The sequence below is a fragment of the Anabrus simplex genome, chromosome 1 (genome assembly GCF_040414725.1).
Source record: "Anabrus simplex isolate iqAnaSimp1 chromosome 1, ASM4041472v1, whole genome shotgun sequence".
NCBI lineage: Eukaryota > Metazoa > Arthropoda > Insecta > Orthoptera > Tettigoniidae > Anabrus > Anabrus simplex.
The window spans coordinates 1504578234-1504603488 of record NC_090265.1 but is presented as its reverse complement, the minus strand read 5'-3'; the positions used below and the strand labels follow the sequence as shown (position 1 = coordinate 1504603488).

At 40.2% G+C, this 25255-nt stretch overlaps 1 protein-coding gene across 1 annotated transcript in view; it reads right to left on the bottom strand.

The window, feature by feature from the left end:
* Window positions 1-1402: 1402 nt before the first annotated feature.
* LOC136861475 (zinc finger protein basonuclin-2) overlaps window positions 1403-25255 on the bottom strand; it is a 111838-nt gene continuing 87985 nt past the window's right edge. Inside the window, exon 3 of the mRNA XM_067138824.2 lies at window positions 1403-8551. Within this exon, the coding sequence (XP_066994925.2) occupies window positions 4598-8551 (3954 nt within the window). The 3' untranslated portion in view covers window positions 1403-4597. The remainder of the gene's footprint in view (window positions 8552-25255) is intronic.

Sequence of the window (25255 nt, the reverse complement as noted above, 5' to 3'; positions counted from 1 at the left end):
CTTCTGTCTTGTTAGTATCGGTAGACACTACACAGATGTAATAGGAACGGTGACTCATTTTCTTCCTTCGACAATAATCGTAGAATTCGAGCAAGGCTTTGTATTGAAAAATAGATCTGTTGATGATCACGTAATTATTGTCCCACAGATTCAGCATTTGGCTTTATAGTCACGACTGAGAAAAAATACGAAAGTTCCCAGTTCGATTGAAATGAACTTTCGGAAGTCTTTGCTTTTTTCGAAACAGGTTACTCCATTATTATGTTGTTGTCTTGCGCTTATCTATTTCACTGATAAAAAAAGCGTCTATCAACGAACGCCTCGTCGCTCTCAGCAACTACACCATCCGAGTCAAACTGAGTTGAGCCCAGTCAGATCGACGCACAGTGCACGGAGCCTCTGCGCGTCTGTTTGCACGCGTGAGATTTCGGGCGTTTGAGAGGCCCTGTACTAGGCAAACAATTGATAGGGAAACTCCCACCTGGGTGACAGCTCTAAATGCAGATCACTTATGTTTGTGCGTACAGATATTTTTTCTTCTAATTATACATACTTATCGAATGGAGTGGTCATTGTGAGGGAAAGGCTTTGTATCATCAAAATTTGAATCGAAGATATGGTTGCAGGAGAAACCTGAATCTGAAAGCTAGATGACGCGTAGGAAATCAGTTCATAGAATGAAGACCAGATGGCAGCAGCAAGCTTTGAAAGTTGTTGCTGTTGTCTTATTAGTATCGGTAGACACTACACAGATGTAATAGGAACGGTGACTCGAATTTTCTGTGAATCGGATCACTGTATCGATTCAGTGACGTGAATGGAATAAAATGAATCGATTCAGTAAAATGAGTCGAATATCCCATCACTAGACCACAAAGATAAGAGAACGCTGCTGAGAGTCCAAATTTTTATGACGGTTCATTACTTTGCGTGGCTATTGCTATCCTGTTGCAATCCTTTTACGGCAGACCCTCCGACGAGTAAGTGTCTTCGCTGGCCAATCAGCCAAGGAGCGGGACATACAATGGTTTATAACTGGTGTGTGAAAAATTAACACAAAAACCTCAAAAATTAATGCCCATTAAAAATAATTCTCAAATAGGTATTGATTTTTTTTTTTTGCCCATGTATATTAGCCTCCCGAAAGCTGTAGAAAGTCGGTGTCCGCTACACTTGAGACTCCCCTTGTAAGTGGAAATGGCTGAAGGACTTCTCTTGAGATAAGAGGCTATTCGTCTAAGAGTCTCGAAGGCGATTGCATTTCCAAAACTTTCATCTTATAGACATGTGACTGTAAAATAGGAAGAAACGTGTTTGGAGTATTTTCTTAAGCTACGGACTGTAGGATCTAGGATATTTCAAGGTTAACAAAATGGAACCATTATGAAAAAGTATACTCAAATTTAAAGATGATTATTTTGTTTTTATTTACAATGATGACATTCAAATTACGCGTCACAGCACAGCTTATGGAGTATAGAATAATAATAAGTAATAATAATAACAACAATGAACGGAGGGCGAGAGACAGACAATGCTGGAAATACTATTAAATTGACAATCACACGGTCTTATCTTTTTAATAAATGATCTGATATTTATACATATTGTGACGTCAAAATATGTCCATGAATTGTTTTAATATACAGCCTAACTAGATTTAGGCCCATTTTAAACAACAGTATTCTTTGCTGTCCAGTCAAAGGGAAGGAACATATTATTATAATTTGGAGACCACATATTTTACATGTTCTCTTTAAAATCACATCTTTTATACAAATACTTCTATTTTTATCATCGAAGGTACTACTACTTGGCCTATCGTGGTTTTTTCATAAATATATACAAAGTATAATATTTCGTTTTATTTTGTATACATTATTTTTATCTCCACACATTGCAATCGTTTTATACAATAGTCACATTTACATCATCACATCAGAAAAAAGAGAGTCCTTACAACCACAGAAGTGTTTGATATCGCAGATTACACAAAATTCGTTCAATGTGCATCCATGATTAGACTAATGAATGGAATACAACTTCATGCAAAAAAAATCTTGAAATGATAGCTAATTTAAGATACTACAATAAATAAAATGCCCTGTTATTTGTCATATGATTCCCGGCGAGTATCAGAGAGCATTTCTCAATCCATTCTGTACAACAGGGTAGGAAAGCTTTATGGTGTAGATTACTCGGGGCATCTCAGGAAAAGGGAAAAAGAAAAGGGAGTGTGTGAAAATGAAATGATTAGGCACAGCAGTCCTTCGCCCTCCATCGTCCTACCCTTAACTTTCTTTGTCACCTTCAACTTCATCTTCATCTACCCTTTCCTGCTGATACCCAAACAGTATGCTTTCCTTAAGGAGGAGGATTATAGAAATAGAAGGTGTACTAAAACCGACGGTAGTATGACAATTCATCGCCAGTTTTGCTACCGTACACAGAATTTATGTTATTATACAACTTTCGAATAACATTATATTTTGTGTCGTTATTAAATACAGGAATTATTTTTAAATTGTCTTTTACATGATCAGTATGCAGTTAAACCTTCCTCCTAATGGATGCATGCGTACTTAAGCAAAAATCAAAGTTGTTTGAAAAACATTCGATGAAGTCAAAAGGAAACAGATAATGACAATTACTTCATTTCATGCCCTTTATGTTTACTATCATTTTAAGTATATTTATGTTGTCGGACAACTCAAGTATAAATTAACCAGAAATTGCTCTATACCATTAATTCTTCAGCTGGGCACAGAAAATCAACAAAGCACTAGGTGAATATTTAAAAAATTTCAACAATTCATGAAAACCATATTTAAATATGCCTCTTCGCATACCAAATGAGTAAAATGGGAGAAACAGAAATAAGTAATACTAATCACAAAAAGATGTACAATTTGTATCGTCCGTACTATGTTCTAATCGTATACCAAAGGATATATTTTCGTTGCAATAATGCGGAGAATGATGAAGGAGCGACTCCTACACAGTTTGTACAATTGTAGTAGAATATGTACACACGACCTTCTTGCGATGAGCATGATGTATTCCATCACATTTCGTATATACACTTAAAAGAAACTGGTTATGTGGGTTTGATTATTGCACTCAAGAGCCTTGCACAGAATAGGAATAGAAACTAGTTTGTACAAGACCAAGTTTAAGCGAGATGTTACTGTATTTTCTGACTATACTGTACAAACGGAAGAAAACATAATCAATTCGTTCCTTTACCCTAATTTATAAATAAAATGTATAACATGCCATACGACTGCTATTATGATAGAAAACGATTCTACAGAAATATCCTTACTCATTAATTACTTAACCTTGGTCCAGTAGAACGTAGTTTCTTGTGCGTAATTGCTGTGACATTCTATGAATCATCCTCTGATGACTGAAAACCTCTGATAAATAACTGGTCAGAAAATGAATAGCATGCAGTGATCCAAAGAGTGTACAATCATTCTTTGCACCTTTAAATTTCTGAAGATCCACAATATGGAACTTGTAATTAAAAAATATGATTTATTTAATATGTCAATACACGTATCCTTTCTTTTTTGGGTTTACATGAATTTAAATATAACTATAGATGAAAATTTTCAAATTGATTTTCAGCAAGGACCTGAACTAAGATCAAAATTTCAAAAAAAAAGTAAAAGAAACTAACGAAATTATTTTAAAAATTATAGGAACTTCAATAAACTATTATATGATAATGGATATTATCAAATGAATATCACGAATAACAACGAAAAGAGGTATTTGTACTTCTCTTATGTCCTAAACACCTTCCTATTGAAAATGGCAGTATTCTTTATTATTATTATTATTATTATTATTATTATTATTATTATTATTATTATTATTATTATGTCATCTTCATTATCGTAATTTAATATCGTCAGTAAATACTATTTATTCTATACTTACGAAAATACTATTCAATATTGAAGAGAACCGAAATCTTCAATCTACCCAATTTTATGTTCTATTACAGCGGTGGCATAAAGTTACATACATACATAACACAATCCATTTGACATAGATTAAATATTAAAAATATTTGAACCAAAGATTTTTAATAAAACTTCATACACATTGTCATATCAGAGGTATTAAGTCAGAACACGTTTTATTCTTATATCTCATGTCACAGCACCAATCAGTATTAAAGCAATACATTTAAATAAAATGTCTATTAAATACTCAACATTCCACACTAGAAATACTGAACCCGATTCACTGTAATAAGCTCGAATTGAAACGAAGATGTGTACGATGTAACCGTTCTAAAATATCCATCACACGGTATCCAACACATGTTACATTTCACAGGTTACGTAATAATTACTGAGAAAAAACACGTAGCAGAAACGATCATACGAGGAAGTTCGACTTGCTGCAAACCGGAATTGTTCTATTGATCGTTCTTTCCAAGAAGACATAGCAGAATATGTTTTGAGGGAGGGACACACTGATTAACATTCAGGAGAAAGTAAATTAGTGGGAGTTAACGTCTCTCTTACCACCACGTAGGGACGAGACTATTATACCGATGCTGCAAAAGCGCCCCACTGTGTCACGAGCAGGAGTTATCTGAGGGCCGGAGAGCAGGGGTATGCAACGACTCATTTTCACTGTGCACTTGCCGCTTTTCCCGCGAGCTGAACGCCTTGGAACAACCGGGAACCGAACAACGAAAGAGATCCGCTGAGTGTAGCTGCTCATAGTGGTCCTTGAGAGCGGGTCCATCCGCTAAACTCTTCCGACAAAACGTGCAGTGAAGCTGACCATCGGGATCCGGTGTCGGCATGTCTTCCTCAAGACTAAAAGTCACAGGAGAATCACCAACAGGTGAGTACGACGGTGACTTGGGCGAATTCGAGCCCGATGAACGTTCCTTGCGGTCACTGATAGGGTTTCCATTTACACTTGATATATGACTGGTGAAGTTATTTAGTCCTGGAAAGCCCCCAAGGCCTCCGAGGGGAGGCAGTAACAGAGACGGGTGTGGAGGTGGCAGACGATCACCGTTGAGAAGCATTTGCTCTGCCAGGCTGCCGGGTGGAGGTGGTGGTCCTAAATGAGGATGAGAGTGGGGGATATTCTTAAAGGCTTCTAGATTTAACGGAAGGGACTGTGATTCCGCATAAAGACGGGCAAGGAATTCGCTATGTAAGGTTGGATTACCTGCAAGGGAAGCAAATGGTGATTTATCCATAAAGAGTCCTGCACCTGCCTTATCTGATGACGACGTTGATAATAACTTGCGATGAAGGTTTAAGTTAGCACTGTGTCGATCACGACTTCGCTTTGATGGGAAAGCTGCATTACAACCTTCAACGGTACATTTGTGCATGAGCTTCAAATGAACATTCTGGAAATGTGTTTTCACGCCAAAATGGTTTTGGAAGATTTTGCCACAGGCTGTACAACGTCTCGGATTGTCCTTATCGATTGGGACATCGATATTACCGATGAAACCTGATGAATCATGAAAGAACATTCCCTGACTATTATCTTCTGAAGGGGAATCGGGTCCGTTCGATGTGCCGGATGAGCCCTGAGATCGAGCAGGGCTGGGTGGTCCTGTCCCCACCATGAATCCCAGAGATGGAAATGGATGAGTGTTTAACATAGGTGACGAAGTTTGTCCCCCACGAGACATCAATAAATCTCCAAAATGACCATGAGACAAACTTTCCAGCTGCCGGAGTGCGTTAGAGGAATCCAGGGATTCTTCACTGTTGTGGCTGCCTGCAGAACTAGGGGCTCTAGCCTTAGGCTCCTCCTCTTCCATCTCTTCCTCGTGATCACCTCTGTCTATATGTTCTTTCTCTTTCTTCACCTTATCAGCTGGTATGAGAGGTGCCAGACTTGTTTCAATTTTCGCATCTTCAGGCTTCATAACGTCCTCCCTCACGTTTGTATTACTTAGTTCTGTATCAACTGCGTCCTTCTTAGTCGATTCACTCCCCACCTCGTCTCCATTCTGTTCTGGGTTTCCATCGTGAACACAGCCCTTACCTTGTACTTCGTCATCAAGTTCCATCTTCACCTCTACATTTTGGTTTCCCGACATTTCCTCCTTAAGTGATGGCTGTGTCACGTTACCTAACTCGTTTTTTGAATCCCGTTCATTAGATGGGATGTCTCGAACATTTTCTTCAGGCGTTGGAGCAGCAAAGACAACATCATTCGAGGAATCTTCGTCTGACATATCGTTAGGACCCATTAGGACTGGAATTGCACAACGAGTAGGATTTTGATTCTTCCTTTTCCGAACACTCCTTGACGCAAACGTTGTACATTCCACTCCATTCTCTTCTTTAAGGCTATGAGTATCTACAACGCTGAGAGAGTCCTCATTGCTGTCCATATTACTGATCATCTCCTCGTCCATATCAGACTCCGAGAGTTTGACTCTCTTAACCACTGAACCCGAATGATCATCCTTTTCAGTAATTTCATTAGATCCCTGCTCGTCTGGTGGGTCCCCGTCACCGTCATCAGCCCCTCCGTCTACAACGATGCCATCTTCATCATCGTCATAAACGTCGTCGTTATCGTCGTCGAGATGGTGGTTCATATTCAGAGCCATAGCAGTGTCGTCTGAAGATGTTGTGGTATTGTTGCTCTCCGCCCGCGGCCCTTCATCGTAGCGATGCATACTCAAGTCTAGACTCTGTTTTAAAGACTGATGTCTCAGGTCTGGTGGGGGTGTAAGTAGTGGGAATGGACTAAAGGAAAGAGGGTTGAGCGCCAGTGCGCCAGGAGGTGGTATTAATAGCGGGTGCGCTTGAGAACTGCGACCATCGTGTGGAGAGATCTTGCGACGTAAGTGAGGGGAGTGTAATTTGGGGTTAGGGTTTGCACTGTGTCTGTTACGAGATCTGCGTGAACTGAACATCATGTTGCAACCCTCTACCGTACATTTGTGCATCTCCCGCAGGTGCACTGCAGAAAAGTGAATTTTGAGCGCTCCTTTATCACAGAATGTCTTAAGACAAACGTTACATTGCACTCGCTTCTTTCCCGTGGTAGGATTAATAAGCTGAGTACCCAAGTTCAGCGGCATATCTACTCCAGATCCCCACTGCCGCTTCATTGGCATTGTTGCCTTCCGTAAATGCCCAATCCTCGGCCGACCAACTTTGTTTATGTACGCTCCATCACGACTCAGATTAAGAGCACTATGCGAATTCTCCTCATCATCGTCATCATCATCCGATCCAAACTCACTGCTGCCACCTCCACTTTTAAAGTCAGCACACATTGCTGATGGCGATTTGCTTCTGGGCGCCGTTACACTTGAGATCAGTCCAGGTAAAGACGAAGCCATCAGAGATGCAGCTGAAAGAGGTCCGTGCACCATACCGGTGTGGTTAAAACTCGTAACACTGGTTGTTGACACTGGTGGTGGTGGTGGAGGAGGGGGTAGACAAATGGACGTGGGGCTCGTCAGGCTAAGATTCATGAGCCCGGGAGGGCTGGTATCAGATGCCTCGGATATTCTTCTTCGGCTCTGTGGATGTTGCAGTTCTGGACTACCACTGTTTCCTCTTGTGCTTGGCATCAATCCTCCTGGAAATCCCGGACCCATTTTCCGGAAATCAAAAGGTTGCATGCTCTGCAGCCTGTTGAGAGGAGAAACACTCAGTGGACTACTGCTGATGCTACTGGGTGGGGAGGAAGTTGTGCAAGGACCATTCGTTGAATTAGGCAGTTTGAGAAAATTAAGGGGCATGTGTTTCTGGAGAGGAGACATAGGTGGTGGCGGAGGTGGACGCGTTGGAGGGAGGGATGTATGTGAAGGAGGTTGTTGTTGCTGCTGCTGCTGTTGCTGCTGATTTTGTTGTTGCGTGAGATGGTGCAAACCTAGGTGCATCGGTGAAGGGTGTGGATGAGGATGAGGTGGAGGGTGAGGGTGAGAGTGAGGGTGAGAATGAGGGTGATGAGAAGAAGGTGGAGAAGAGCGTGGCTGCCTACTGTGGCTTCGGTGCTGTGAATATTGCCCAGGAAGGCTTATTTGTTTAGGGTCACTGCCAAGAGTGCTCGCCTGTTGTTGTTGTTGTTGTTCACTTTCTCGATGTTCCCTCTGTTCTCTTTGCTCTCTCTGCAACTCTCTTTGTTGTTCTCGCTGAGACTGATGTTGTTGATGGTGATGCTGCTGTTGCTGTTGCTGCTGTTGCTGTTGCTGCTGTTGCTGCTGTTGCTGCTGCTGCTGCTGCTGCTGCTGTTGTTGCTGTGAATGTAGCTGCTGCTGCTGTTGCGACTGTGGTTTAGCAGCGGTAGGTCCACGGTTCGCAGTTCGCTCGATAAACTTTTTAATATCGGAATCGATTCGAAGTTGCTGTAGGCTTGACGAGGACGCTGTAGTGGTGGAGGACGGTGCACTCAACTCCTGCTGAGCCAGTAAAAGCTGCTGAGTGATGGCGCGCGTCTCACCAAAGCGTAGGAACTGCTGTAAGACGAGCGGCTCCTCCTCTGGACTACAGATATTCCACCGGTCTAGTACCCCTCCATGCGGCTCCTGTAATAGAAAAAATTCACCTTTGTACACACGAATGACTTTCGACACCAATGAAGGTAATCTGAAATGGAAGAATTACGTATGTCTGGACATAAAAATAAAAGATTTTTTATACATGTCTCAAAAAGTATACAATAACGCTATACTACTAATAATAACACGAGAGAAACTTCCCAGTAGGGTGTATTTGCATGTGATATTGTTATACATCCGGGTGTCTCCTGGGCAACGGACTAGGACTCTTCCTAGACGGCTGATTCTCTCACATCAGAAGCAGAACTAATCAATCTTAAAATAATAAAACAATAATATACATAAATATTGAAGGCTTGTCAGCTCCCAAAGAAGAACTCTTGCAAAAACTATGCCAAGATCAGAAATGTGACGTCTTGTGCATTCAGGAAACGCATAGGGATGAACATCAGAAACGTCCAAAGATTTCAGGAATGATTTTAGTTGCAGAAAGGCCACATGCGAAATATGGCAGTGCTGTATTTGTAAAGCCAGACCTCCAGATCAGCAGTACTCATCATACTGAAGATAACGACATCGAAATAATCACTGTGGAGCTAAGCAACATTACAATTACATCTGTGTACAAGCCTCCAAATGAAAAGTTCTCTTTCTCACAACCTGCAAATTTTGGTAATCGAAGAAAGTTAATAGTAATCGGTGACTTTAACAGCCGCAGTCACGTCTGGGGATATGCTCAAGAATATGAGAATGGAGAGATCGTAATTTCATGAGCTGAAACTCAGGAGCTTTCCCTTATTCATGACAGTAAGCTTCCCTCCTCCTTCAATAGTGGAAGATGGCACCAAGCGTATAACCCAGATCTTCTCTTTGTGAGCAACTGCTTTGTGCAGCAATGTTCTAAAGAAATAGGTTCACCAATCCCAAGAACACAACACTGGCCACTAATATGTCACCTTTCTTCATGCATAAGACCACACGAAGTTCGGTTCAGACGGAGATATAACTTTCGAAAGGCTGACTGGAAAAGGTTTTCTAGTATGTTGGATGAGAGGATAAAAACTGTCTCTCCTATACCCCAAGATTATGACAAATTCATTGATATCGTGAAATTCTGTTCACGGGCATCAATTCCCAGGGGCTGCAGGACACGCTACCTTCAAGGTATAATCCGTGAAACAACTGCTCTGCTGCACGATTACTACAGGCTTCACGCAGAAGACCCATTTAGTGAGCAAACGGACCAAGCAGCATAAAGTGTTCTTTCTTCTATCCCCAAGGCAAAGAAGGAGACATGGATGAAGTTGATGTCTGAAGTCGATATGGGTAGGAGCAGTCAAGAAGCTTGGGGACTTTTAAAACGCTTGAGCAATGATCCTACGCAAGCTAGCACACATGCCAATGTGAGTGCAGATCAAATAGTACACCAACTTTTGCTTAATGGAAAACCAACACTCTCCATGAAAGTAGGGAAGAATCCTATAGTCAGACAACCAGACAAGAACAATGAGTTATCTAAGCATTTCACACTAACTGAACTGGAATTAGGTCTCAGTAAGTGTAAGATTGGGAAGTCAGCAGGACTCGATGACCTTCGAATGGAACAAATTAAGAACTTTGGTCCTACTGCGAAGTGCTGGTTGGTAGAACTCATGAACAACTGCATTCAGTCTTCCATGATACCAAAAATATGGAGGAAGGCTAGGGTCAAAGCCATTCTAAAACCAGGCAAAGATAAAAATGGCCCTAGGAGCTACATACCAATCTCCTTAATCATCTTTTTAAGATTCTGGAGAGACTAATCCTCAATAGGTTGACTGATAAAATCGAGCCACTTCTGATTCCACAGCAAGCTGGTTACAGGAGAGGGAATAGCTGCACATCGCAGGTGTTGAAATTACGTCAACACATAGAAGATAGTTTTGAAAGCCGGAAAATCACAGGCGTTGCATTTATAGATCGCTCGGCAGCATATGATACTGTTAATCACCGAATTCTTCTAGGTAATGTATATAGCATGACAAAGGACTTTCATCTGACTTGTGCCATTAGAAACCTACTAAAAAAATCAAAGTTTCTTCGTTGGGTTTCAGGGAAGAAGAAGTAGGTGGAGGAAACAGAAGAACGGACTACCTCAGGGAAGCGTGTTGCCACCAATGCTTTTCAATAATTACACAAATGATCAGCCTCTTCCTACCGGGACGAATAGTTTCATCTATGCTGATGATTGTGTCATCACTTCTCAGGGGGATAACTTCGAGGCGATTGAACAAACATTGTCCAAAGCTCTAGACACTCTTGCTGGCTATTACAAGAAGAATCAACTAACACCAAACCCAACTAAGACGCAGACCTGTGTTTTCCATCTTAACAACAGAGAAGCTTCCCGAACTCTGAAGTTCACTTGGCAAGGCATAGCATTACAACACAATCCTACCCCGAAGTACCTCGGAATCACTCTGGACCTACAGAAAACATTGTTTGAACATCAAGCAGAAAGTGGCTGCTAGAAACAATATTGTGCGGAAGCTAACTGAAACATCTTGGGGAGCACAACCAGGCACAGTGAGGACATCTGCCCTTTCGCTCTACAGCTGAATACGCATGCCCGTTGTGGTACAAATCTTGCCATGCCAAAGCAGTTTATGTAGCACTCAACGAAACCTGCCGTTTTATTATTGGATATTTGAGACATACTCCTTTGGAAAAAGTGTATTGCATTGCAGGGATAGCACCTCCCGATATCCGCCGTGAAGTGGCAGCCAAGAAAGAAAAGAGATATGTGTTGACATCGGAAGCTCACCCTTTGTTTGGATATGAGCCACCACGCCAGCGGCTTAAGTCTAGGAAAAGCTTCTTGAGAGTAACCGAAACACTTGCAGGAACAACGCAGCAAGCAAGAATTCAAGAATAGCATGTCAGGAGTCAACATACGAGGATCAATCAATGTATGACCCCAAGGGAGGAAGTCCCTCCTGGCCATGTCAAAGATTGGGTGAATTGGAGAGCACTGAATAGACTGCGCTCTGGTGTTACGCGGTGCAGGGCAAACCAGAAGAAATGGGGTTTCGAAGTGGACAGTACCTTGTGTGTATGTGGAGAAGAGCAGACCACAGCCCATTTGCTGTAATGTAGTTCATACCCATTCAGCTGCACAACAGAAGACCTGGTTAAAGCGAAGCCAAATGCACTTGACGTCGCAAGATTTTGGGCTCACATAGTTTAACGTGGCTCTTCGTCATTGAAGTATTTATATTGTTTTATGTTTTTTCCTTATATTTAATTTTAAACTTAGGTATGCTTCTGACACGATATAAAATAACTAAAAATAACAATATAGCCTCAGTTACTACACAAGTATTTTAATTTGACGCCCATTAGGTTGGCTGTGTGTCAGCTTTGACGTTCTGTTTTCCACTCCCAAACGGCAGAGAAACCAGAATTCATTTCGGGGGTACAGCACTATTTGGATAAATGCCTTTATATCCAAAACAAGACAATGTAGGTGGCCATAATGTACAAATTGATACTATAGTAGCAAAGCGAAGTATAAATTATTTATGTCACATACAGTCCTGAACATATTAAGAGTGCAAATATTTTTGTACGTGCGACATCTTCCAGTGATTATGCACAATGGAGTCACCGTTTGTTACAGCTTAGATGTCGTAAGGATGACAGAGAAGACAGGATGAGCTTGTTCTGAGAATTCAGTGTTGAAGCCTCTCCCTCTCCCTATCCCTGCTATGAAGGCTCAGGTCAAAAACAGTTTCATTATTCAGACACCGGGGAAGAGGCAAATCCTTTCCTTCTTATTGCACGGGACTCAGGGTTATAATCCCGGAAAGAAGTGAGGGGATATTGCGGTTTTTAGTCAAGATAAAACAGTCAGCGACAACGAAGAGAAAACCCTGTGAAATATTGAAATAGCATAACAGGAAGAGAGGAAGATGGGGTGGAAGAATGTTGCTGCCGTCTGGGACGAGAGTGTGGCCTGGCTTACAACCACACACGCCAAATTTTACTCTGCTCTGCATAGCCGAACAGTTCATCCCCTTACAAGTGACTCAGTTCCCAGGAGAATACTTCCAGGATGCCACAGCTTGCAACATAAGAAGGCAAGCGATATTTGATGCAAGCTCTCATGAACTTGAATATGGGTTGAAAAATCTGAAAACCCCTTGAACTACAACATTTACATTAGTTACTGGCATGGGAGTTGGTATTTGAGTAGAAAGTAAACTAGGCTACACATTGTTAAAATATGTATAAGTGCTAAGTGGGTTCCTAAGAGTTTTGCATATATTAATTAATTTTTCATCCTGTTAGGACGAACCATTATTTCCTTTTGCAAAATAATAGTTTCTGACATTTTTCACAATGAAAAGTGCAAATGAGATAAATGTTTAATAATAATAATAATAATAATAATAATAATAATAATAATAATAATAATATAATTGGTTTCAGAGACGCCCAGGTATCGAAATTATATCCCGCACGTGGTATGCGAAATCTACCTACAAGAGGCTGGCGTGTCTGAACACCTGAGCATCTGAGGCGATAACGTGTGATAATGTGAGTCACTTTGTGTGATGATAATAATAATAATAATAATAATAATAATAATAATAATAATAATAATAATAATAATATACATGTGTTAGATATGGGAATAACAGCAGATACAGTACAGGACAGAGCAAATTTTAAGAGACTGATATAAACTTTCAAGGATTTCCAGGAGAAAGGGAAGGAATGGGATAACATCTGGACAGATGAGAGGAGAAAAAATAGTGATGTAATGAAGAATTATTGGAAGGCAAGCAGGAAACAAACGAAAATGAATGCAGTGGGATATTTTACGCGGTCGTAAGATTACCAAAATCGAGAAAAGAAGGAGAATAAGAAGAATGTGACTACGCCAAGTGTGGTTTTCTCTGCAGGAAAATGCTGAGATAGTGCCTTATCAATTAAAGAAACTATTTAAAATAGTTTATGTTGGATCCACCTTGTCAATACACTTTTAATGACTGAAATTTATTTATTCTATCATCAGTGATGATGAAAGGAATGTATATTATTCCTGAAACATGTATGACAGAATAAATAATTTTCAGTCATTAGAAGTGGTCCGCCTCTGTGGTGTAGTGGTTAGTGTGATTAGCTGCCACCCCCGGAGGTCCGGGTTCGATTCCCGGCTCTGCCACGAAATTTGAAAAAGTGGTACGAGGGCTGGAACGGGGTCCACTCAGCCTCGGGAGGTCAACTGAGTAGAGGTGGGTTCGATTCCCACCTCAGCCATCCTGGAAGTGGTTTTCCGTGGATTCCCACTTCTCCTCGAGGCAAATGCCGGGATGAAACGGCCGCTTCCTTCCCACTTCCTTGCCTATCCTTTCCAATCTTCCCATCCCCCCGCAAGGCCCCTGTTCCGCATAGCAGGTGAGGCCGCCTGGGCCCAGAGTCTGAAGCTCCAGGATACTGCCCTTGAGGCGGTAGAGGTGGGATCCCTCGCTGTGTCCGAGGGAAAAATCGACCCTGGAGGGTAAACAGATTACGACGACGAGAAGTGTATTGACAAGGTGGACCCAACATAAACTATTTTAAATAGTTTCTATAACAGATGTATAGAAGTCAATACAGAATCAAATAAAATGTCTATTATGGTTAAGTTTATCAAGAATGCCATATATCAAGTTTCGGGGCTCATATCCATATCCTTGCCCCAGTAATTACAGTTTTAGTACACGCACTACAAAGTTACAGCCACTGTAACTACACCGGTTAACAGACACGTTACCACAAACTCAAGTACACGGATTTGACGGTTCCTAACCCCCTAACACTAACTTACTAACTATTGTTAGAGTGGATCAGGGGACATTCTTATTAGGATAAGGGGCTTAGAGCTTTGTAATTCCGTCTGGTGTCAAGAGATCGCCACGCGAACTTAACTTGCTCTTACTCCCTTAAGGTGGTCAGGAAGTCCAATGTATATGACGCTGTGTGAAGTACTGTACTATCCCGCCACGAAATCAAAAAATTAACGTAAGAACTACAACGATCAAATTGTTAATAATCCATACTTCTCTGAAAGTGTCTATCATACTGTGAACTAAGTCAATAGGCAAATATTGAGCATGATGGCTGTTTCACAGATATCATTCTGTCTAACAAGATTCACACACTAGACGCTCTTATAACAATACTTTCTGTAAATCAGTTGGTCGTGTTTATAAACGATGACATAGGTGTGTTAAGAAATGGAGTGCTTATCTCATGATTTGTGTCTTAAATCTGTTTTTGTAGGAGTGTTGCAATAAATTGTACTATGCCATAAGAGTGACGTAGATGTGTGTCTTTCAGCTATCGTAAATGGAAATGGAGAAGTAGGGTTGTCATTAAAAATGAATATGTCTGGCTCATAGTAACGGTACAGCTGTCCCGTTCTTAGCACAAAAGACTCGTATTCAGAAGCGAAATGTCACACGAAGACTGTCATTCACACGAAAGACAGCAGCAGCGGTAGTGAAGGGAATCAGGGCCAACGTGTTTCAAATATTGTCTCTTACATTGCCTTGACTGAGTTTCTCATGTGAAATAATATGAAGAGCCAAAATCGTTTATTCTCTTCGTGCATGAGAATTGGTCAGGCATCAAACTTTATCTTAACGACTCTATCGTCTTTCTTTTAGTCCGTCTGGGGTCACGAGACAGCTCTAGAGCATGCGAACAGGCCCACATGAAGTACGTATTGAACAACAAGAATTGTCTCGCATAATAATACTAGTAATAAATTAAACATAAAAAAATTATAATAAATAGTCAGATGAACGCAAGATACAACACAGCGAATATTCATAAAGAGGTCTTGGGAGGATATGAATGTTAAAGTCACCAAACCAATTAAGTTCCAAAGCGCTCTTCGAATGGGCAGAACGAATAATTATTTCAACATTCTTAAATTACCATAGATCTTAGGAGACACGTAAATGTCATAAATAGTTTTTCAAAGTTCCAATAAAGGCCTGTCAGTCTCGTCATTTTCCCTTTAGAACAACAATCACCTCCAAAGTGCCATTAAATCTAGACTACAGTTACAGGTTCCTGTAATTCAGACTACACCTATACCAGAGTTCGATACCACAAATTTCCACATGAGAGGGTGTGGATACTTAGCTGAATCTTCAATGGAATAACAGTCAGTTCAGAGGGCCACGTGTTCGAGTCCCATTCAGATTAGGGATTTCACCTGCGCCTAGTTAATTCTAATGGATCAAGGACTGAGTTTTTTTGATTTCGTGTTAATACACGCCTATTCACATACATTTTTTCCTCTTCTTCCAGCACACTACCATCCTCTACAGAAACACGCAACAGGGAATAGATCCCACCCTATGGCCTTGGCGTCAGGAAGTGCACCCAGCCGTAGAATTAGACTTAATCGCCTAATAGTACTGACCTAAGGTAATGGGGAAAAGGCTATGAAAGGGAATTCCCGCAGGACAGAATGTTGGCAACCCGGTATCTCTTAAAATCCATAGCAAGGAATAGTCAACTAGCGTTATTATTATTATTATTATTATTATTATTATTATTATTATTATTATTATTATTATTATTATATTTTCGAATAGTTCAGTATAAATCAAGAATTCAATGACGATATATCTTTTACATATCGTCGCTTAAGAAACTATACCTCGTATCCGACAATGCTTTTCCTATCCTTCATTTTCCTTAAGTGCGGTCACGCCTCCCAGCCACATATGAATACTCAGATCATCAGAACAATTTTCGTTGTATTCATTTACTGTGTCCAGCTGAGTGGCTCAGACGGTTGATCCCAATTTGACAGGTTCGATCCTGGCTCAGTCCGGTGGTATTTGAAAGTGCTCAAATACGTCAGCCTGGCATGTAAATGAACCCCTGCGGGACTGAATTCCGGCATCTTGGCGTCTCCGAAAACCGTAGAAGTAGTTAATGGGATGTAAAGCCAATATCACTATATATTATTACACTTTCCTATGCTTACGTGTAAATAAAAATGAACAATTCTGGTATCTCGAACAGATCACACAGGTCTATATATACTAAATATACTACTGAAAAGAGTAAACATGTTTGATGCCAATCTGTGCTGCCAGGCAGTGACATTTTGTTTCGAGCTAAACTTCTGACTGAGTGTTTCTTTAAGTGAGAGCGAAGGCCAAAGTGATACTCTGGCTGAAAGGAAACAGAATCCTTTGTAATGGGATTACCAGTTGGACGGAAGAGTTCCAAGTACATTCGCGGCATGTGCCGTACCAGACCGTGCGTGAAGGAGAAGAGGGCGCAACAATATCAATAGTACTCTTAAAGACAGAAAACTTTCAGGACTACTCAAGTTACATCATGAGAGACCTACAAATCACGCTAGGTTTCTGGTGATTATTCTTAACATAATTATGAGTGTGAACGTCACCCTCCAAATTCAACATGATCAATTATTTAATTTATTTATTTATTTATTTATTTATTTATTTATTTATTTATTTATTTATTTATTTATTTATTTATTGTATTTTATTTTATTTTATTTATTTTATGACTTTGTATGTGGCCAAGTTAGGGCTGAGTGGCCTTTCTTACACTTAATCACAACATACAGCACATAGTCACATAATTTGGAAAAATAACACTATTAACAGTCTCTAGAAAATACCTCAATTAATGGAGTAAAATAGTATTATAGTTTTTATTTTATAATGATTGATATTATCCATCTACATCACCTAACAACAGCTCTAAATCATACTTGTTCTCATACACGCTTACATCCATGGAAGCTGATCACGTATTTAAGAGGAAATCTTGACAAGGCTGTTTAAATGAGGCTACTGAAGTGCTATTACGTATACTGACAGTGTTCCATAGCCTTGCCCCAGACACCTGGAATGAGTGGCTGTATACAGATGAGTGATTCTTGTCTGCTAGTGGCTTTACGTCGCACCGACACAGATAGGTCTTATTGCGACGATGGGATAGGAAAGGCCTAGGAGTTGGAAGGAAGCGGCCGTGGCCTTAATTAAGGTACAGCCCCAGCATTTCCCTGGTGTGAAAATGAACCACGGAAAACCATCTGCAGGGCTGCCGACTGTGGGATTCGAACCCACTATCTCCCGGATGCAAGTTCACAGCCGCACTCCTCTAACCGCACGGCCAGGATGGGTGATTAACAGGTATCAGAAGGGTAGAAGTCGACCTAGTATTATATCATTCTTCCATCGCGCTCTCAAAGTCTAAACACTCACTCCCTTAAACTTCCTCAATTCCCGAGGATAGTTATTTACATGGATATTACTTCGTGTCTGTTACTACCCTACATAGTCATCTTCAAGAAATGCTGATCTTATGAGGGATGATTGATGAAGTTTCTTTCGAGGTACATTTCTCTATATCGTGCGCATTTCTATGACCTACTCTCCATATCTTTAGCGATGTGTCTAATTGAATAATAATACTAGTATTGAGCTACGTGGAGGTGTGTTCGTTGGTACAAAATGCTGTCCTAAGTTTGTGAACCATTATTTTCCAGTACCGCATTTCAAGGGAGACAGAGACTATTTTAATATTTAGTTTCACTGAGATGGAGCTATCCTTCCAAATATGAGATTGTGATTTAATGCCACAGCTGTTACTTACTAGTTACGAATATACCAAAGTGCAAAATTGCTCAAATTTCAAAAAGTACATAAGTTATATTCTATAAGTAAATTGTTGGATTTCGGTCATGTTAGATTATCCACCCATCTGCAAATTATACTTTTTAACCATGCTGAAGAAGCTCATTTTTACGTAATATAACATGTTACTATAGGTGGAGTCGACAGCAATTATTTTGAAAGATAAAGAATCGAGACCCATGAGGTATACTTTCGCAGTAAATGTCTAGAACTGATAAGAAAAATCAAAGGTAATAATTTCTAGAACAACAATGATGAAACAAAGAGAATATTTCTCAGAGGCAAAGCTCTGGTACTGCGGATTGGCACCATCCCGCGGAGGAGTACCATGGTAGGGGATATGATTCTAAAGCGAGTGAACAATGTAGTCTTGCTGGGTTTTTTTTTTCTATTCTATGATGCAACACCTGACCCAACAAGTGTTTAGAATGATGGAGAATTCTTTGTTTTAAGGACACATCGCATTCATTACATCCGAGTGGTATGATCTTTTACAGCTCCCCTTGCAACAAGTCCGTGCCAACCTGCGTGTGAAAGAGATCTACGTTCATCTCAAAGGCAGGAAAGTTCCATCTAAGAAAGTCTAATTTGTGTGCAAACTTATGGAGCGCAAAGTTCACAAATATATTGAAGAAGAAAATATTGACCAGTAAAAGGATGTTTCAGTTAACTAGTAGCAACGAAGAAACCAGATGAGTGTGGGTGGGAAGGGACGTTATCCCTCGGGAGCGGTGGAGTGCCCGGGGCTGGTTCGTCAGCTGTAATTGAATCAGCCATTAAGGTTGCGAAAGGGGTGAGCTGACCAGGCCTTCGCTTGACAATAATATCGTCTATTATTCGTAACTAGCGGGCATCGGAATTTATATTACTTACTTACAAGGGGCGCATTTCCTGACAAGTATCTGAAATTTAATTATACTTCGGCATTATATTTCGTTAATAAGCAAGTACAGTACAATGCCTTCCAGCGCCTGTCTCTACTACAAATTCTCTACCAATGCTAGTCGTCAATTCCCATATGATTGGTGCTGTAATTGTTTCCATATATTACTGCGAAAAATGCGGCTTTATGTAGATAAAAGTGTAAATATATTGCCGTATTTCGACAGCAAGGAATTACAGAAGTGAACGTCATAAATATATCACAGTTATAAAACACATTTATATCTCTCAGATTATGGAACACTCAAATAGAACACGATGGCACTTTCATTACTTTTGTACTGTTAATAATCTTCTATAATGATACGTGGTTTACTGACAAGTTTGTCATTCGTTCTGTGACCTTGGTAACATTGTTTTCGAGAAATTTCCTTTAAAATATCAATTGAAGAGCGGGTATATGACGTTCATGGCGTTGTTGGCGAGACCTAGAGTTTATAGTGCACTATGTCTTCTGGTATGGGCTAGAACAATTTCGTTACTTTCATAGATCTGTCTCAATCTTATCCTTGGTATTGACAATATGAAAGTTACTGAGGTATGAGCGATGCCACTATTGCCATCCCTTATGCAGCCAGTCCCTGCCATGAATTGTGTGAAAAAGTTGTCATACGGTCCTTTGATGCATGCATTTCAATGGACTTGGCAGACTGATATGTAATAGCAACTTCTGGTTCGGTGAGGAAAGCAACGGGAAACTACTTCACTCTTTATTTCCCTAGTAATCCTCTTCAGTGATGCATGGGCCATCTATGACAGCTAATGGTGGAGCTGGTGAGAATCCAACCAGCCTTCGGGCTTAGGACTGAACATACAGTAGGCCTACATACATGCATATGACGTACAGTAGCGTAACACTGTAATAACTATAAGAGATACTGAAAATGATATAAATTATGACTTTTAAAGTCAATTGAATTATTTGTGGCCCATTTGACTGTCCGTATTTTTACAATCTGTCTGTTATTTTTCTGGATGAATTATTTTTGTGTGCGTCTGTTCCAAATAGCAGATCCATCTCGTACAGGCCATGAAGGTCCTTGAAGGAGTGGAAGGGAAATGCTCGTAATATCCGTACGTGATACAGAGGGTGAAATGTTCAGTACTTGTTGGCTCCCAGAATAAAGAAATGACGAAGTACCTCACTCCTCACGTTGCTTCGTAATTGTAAGTATTATTATTATTATTATTATTATTATTATTATTATTATTATTATTATTATTATTATTATTATTATTATGCCGAGCTGATTGTCTCAGACGGTTCAGACGCTGGCCTTCTGACCCCAGCTTGGAAGGTTCGATCCTGGCTCAGTTCTGTGGTATTTGAAGGTACTCAAATACGTCAGTCTCGTGTCGGTAGATTTACTGGTACGTAAAATAACTTCTGCGGGACTAAATTCTGTCCCCACATCGTCTCCTAAAACCGTAAAAGCAGTTAGTGGGGTGTAAAACAAAAATATAATTATTACGTAAAAGAACTCCTGAGAGACAAAATTCCGGCCCCTCGGCGACTCCGAGAACCGTGAAAGTAGTCAGTGGGACGTAAAACCAATAATATTATTATTAATAATATTAAGCCTCACTGTATCTCAGCCATAGTGTTTTAGATGGTTTTATAACAAAGTAAAATATGATAATACTTCTTGTTATTGTACCAACCTGCGGGTTCACGATCTCACTCAATCGCCATAGCATTGCAGTTAAAATATTAAAACAGACTAGCCATAATACAATAAATCAGAGTGTCGCAAAATAATTATAATTAAGTTCAACCCTATTCGGCACTTTTCTAACAGATCCATAGTTAAGCACCGTTCTAGGCAATTGGTAGTATTGTTCTGTTATTCTGCTATAGTGATATCTCCTACTGTTATACTGCTGTATTTACTAAAGGATAAATTGAGTTATCCATGGAATGGATTAAATTTCAACTTAACACATCTGGTCGATCTCAATAGCACAGAGAGTTAGTCGTCCTCTTTTTTCAAGATAGCGGGTTCGATCTGAGCCGGAGCCATTTACGTATCGAAATTACGTAATTTTGAATAACGACATCACTAATTAACTATTTCGAGGTGACAATGATGTACGCGTTAGAAACATACCATGGCGCGCAGAAGTTAGAATTCGCAACAAAGTCAAACAATGAAAAGTAGCATTAACAAGGAAACTGACAAAGGAATTTCAGCGTGTGTTTCACAGCAGGATGTAATATTACGCACCTAACAGGTCATTTACTGTAGACGTATGCTTTGATAAGTCTAATTAGAGTGCATATGTAGTATAGCATCTTCATTGGGGAGGACACTATTCCCCAGAAATGATCTTAAACGACACGAAAATACATATTTCTCTCTATGTATATTATATACCCTCTTCCCGATGATAAATTTGTATTAGCATTTACTATACATAGAAAAAGACATAATTAAAATTATTAAACAATGCTATGTAGGCTACTACAGCTAATTCTCAAACCGAGATTTAAGAGAGCAGGGATTTTAATCCGCCTTTCCTCTATAAAAATAGGCCCAGCCAATGCAGCAGATAGCGTACAGTAGCAAGGTGACGTGAATGATAATAAAAACACAACACGAAATGTTGTTAAACTGTACCGACGAGTCCTCTGAAATTACGCTAACTGACTCGAATGATATATCCATGGTATTGCATGAAGGTTGTAATTTGGGAGAGACGCAGACGTGATCGGCTTCTGGAATGATGACATGTGCACGGTAGCAATATCTGGACCCGTAATCAGTCCTCTTTCCCACGGGCATGCAGATCCCCAACCCGTTAATTTAGCAGTTGGCTCTCAAACAGACAAGAATTTAATCAGCTATTATTTAAAATCTTATGTTTTTTTACCTCTCTTCGTGTTACCCTGCCATCATAATTTTCAGTCTTCTCTATTATAACTTGTCGATTTTTCTTTTGTCTTTCATATTCCCGTTGATATCAAAAAACTGAATTGTTAATGAATCTCAGTTCCTTCACGGATATACACAGCATAACGCAACACACATTCCCTTACCTGTCCGTCTAATTTATTCACATTCGCTTTATTGCTGTTTTTCTTTAAGTTTCATCGAGGAACAGTGAGAGAAGCACGCTTCGAGCGAAAGTGTTTCATGAAATGATCTCACCTTTAACAACTGCGAAGAGCAACTGTTGTTTTTTAAATTATCTCTGAGGAGATTGAAACCAACCTTCTCTTCCTAGTGGTTAATTCAGAAGCCTCAGTGACATTACAGAAGTCTGTCATTACAGGAAACAATTAAGTAAAGAAAACAAGAACAGCTTAATTCGAGAAAATACTTCCCAGGCTACAGGGATACAAACACATATCAGACTGCGATGATACGCCCAGTTTCTATTAATTCCAGGGAAGCAATATCACATCAAAGATGGCTCGATGACTTCCGTACTCAACATGTAAATAAAGGATTTCTTGGGCTTTCATTTGGCAATTTCAGTCTCTCATTTAAGAATTCTGTAGCTATCTCCTACACTTATGTATGGACAAAACTTGAACCACTTGATAAGCAACGCGTGCAGCCAGCAAACACCACGTAGAGCAAACCGATAGATAGAAGCACAAAAACGGTTGTTTTTTGTTTTTTGATTTTTATTCCTTTACGTCGCACCGACACAGATAGATCTTACGACGACGATGGAATAAGAAAGGGCTGGGAGTGGGAAGAAAGAGGCCGTGGTCGTAATTAAGTTACAGCCCCAGCATTTGCCTGGTCTGAAAGTGGGAAACCACGGAAAACCATCTTCAGGGCTGCCGACAGTGGGGCTTCAACCCACTATCTCCCGAATTTAAGCTCACAGCTGTGCGCTCCTAACCGCACGGCCAACACGCTCGGTAGGACGGTTGTTGATATTTAGGCTAACAATGATTACAGTTTGTGTGTTCTTTAGATTACAATAAACAAACAATAAGTTTCCATATTGGTAACCATGTATTTTGGTCTTACATTGTCAATTATTTCACCAAAATCTGGATTTCAGTTAAAGCTATTTTCAGCTGCACACGAGATCTGTACTTGAAATTGGTACAGGTCATTTGCCAAGACAGTTGTTCACACAAATAAGTAGGAGCAAAGACAGCCAACGTTTTAGCTACAAATAATGTAAATTTCGTATGCTCAGCAATTAAAGAATATTGAATACATCTACGCCAACTTTAACGCAACACAGATGTTTGAAAGACTGCACTAATATTGAAATGATATTGACATGATAAGTACGGGCCGTGAAAGCATCAATGTGCATTACTATTAATTTCAGTTGCAAATCCTCTCCTACCCTTCCAGATTGGATGCGCGTAGGATGTACTCAGTCAGTTGGCATTTTAGAGCGCAATGTTAGAACAACAATTCTTCCATACTTTCATTTTTTGTTATTGTATATCATTATGCTTTACATTAATTTGTACTTTCTAAGCAGTCTATCTATGCGCATTGTGGGTTCGGATAGGGTATATTGCACAGCTGTAGATTGATCGTCCTTTTTTTTATTCATAGCCTACAGTATTTGTTTCAGACACGCAGAGTACTAGCTGTTTTGTAACCGTCGTTTGTTGATGGATTAGTTTGTGTAATTGCAACATGGAAAATTACTTGGGCACAAGTATATGGGGCTAATGACCAGAGATGTCCCAAGACTCTAAAATTATACACCAGTGTTGTCGGAGGTATCATTTGCTTGAAAAGATCAGCTACTGTAAGGGAGTTTTCCAATTCGCTAACATACACTCTCTACTTACATTACTAATATACTGGAAAGAACTCGTTCCTTTCGAGGTCTGATGATAACTGAAATCACTTTCTTCTTTGGAAGGTTTTCGGCGAGACAAGGAGGATGGAGAAGGGCAGCGACTGGGAAGGTAGAGGCCATGGCCTCAATTCAGGAGCAACCCCAGCATTTTCGTGGTGTGAAAATGGGGAAACCACGGAAAACCAAATTGAGGGCTGCCGGGTGTGGGACTCAGATCCAACATCTCCCAAATGCAAATCCACAGTTATGCGACCGTTTCCGCACGGTCAACTCATTCGGTAAATTAAAATTAAAATGTCGTTATATTCATCAATATATTTAGCTAAATAAAATTATCATAACTATGAAAGTTGTCCTAACAAGGTAATAGACCATCGTTTAAAGGAAGTTCTTATTTTAAATTGTATTTGCAACAAGCTGGCTCCACGGTTTAGGGTTAGTGAGTCTGACTCTTACCTCGAGACCCCGGATTCTATTCCCGGCCAGGTCAGAGATTTCTAGCCTATGTGAGAAAATCGCCTAACCTACAGGCCTCCGGACTGAGCAGCGACCGTTTGGTAGGGCTGTAACGCCATGGGATTTTGTTTTGTTTGGTTTGTTTGTCATTTGAAACTTACGTTCCTTTGATGTGTTACTGTACGATTCATCAGTGGCACTCGTGTTAGATCACACAGATAAATCTATTAATTCTAGGAAATGTTTCAGTCATTCTCAAAAAACGGCGGATATTGTTAGTAGATAAAAGAGTATTTACACTGGGACAAAATCCAACTCAGAAAATTCGGTTAAATTCATTGCAGGTGAAGCCTCCGTGGCTCAGGCGGCCTCTCACTACTGGGTACCATGGTTCAAATACCGGTCAATACATGTGAAATTTGTGCTGGACAAAGCGGAGGCGGGACAGGTTTTTCTCCCGGTACTCCGGCTTTCTCTGCAGCTTTCATTCCAGCAACACTCTCCACTAACATTTCATTTCATCTGTCAGTCATTAATCATATCCCCAGAGGAGTGCGACAAGCCTCGGCAGCCGGCACGATTCCTATCCTCGCCGCAAGTTGGGGGCTTCATTCATCCCATCCATGACCCGAGCATTGACTGGAAAACAGGTTGCAGGTTTTCATCTTTTCATTCCAGGTCCCAAACCACAGCAGTTTAGGAGTTACGGTGGACAAAGGAGCATTAATGTGGAAAAAAAGTCTATTCGAATTAACAGTTTTCATAACAACTTCCTCATCCCTGTCTGGAATCTTGCAGATTTGTTTCGTTTTCATTTTTC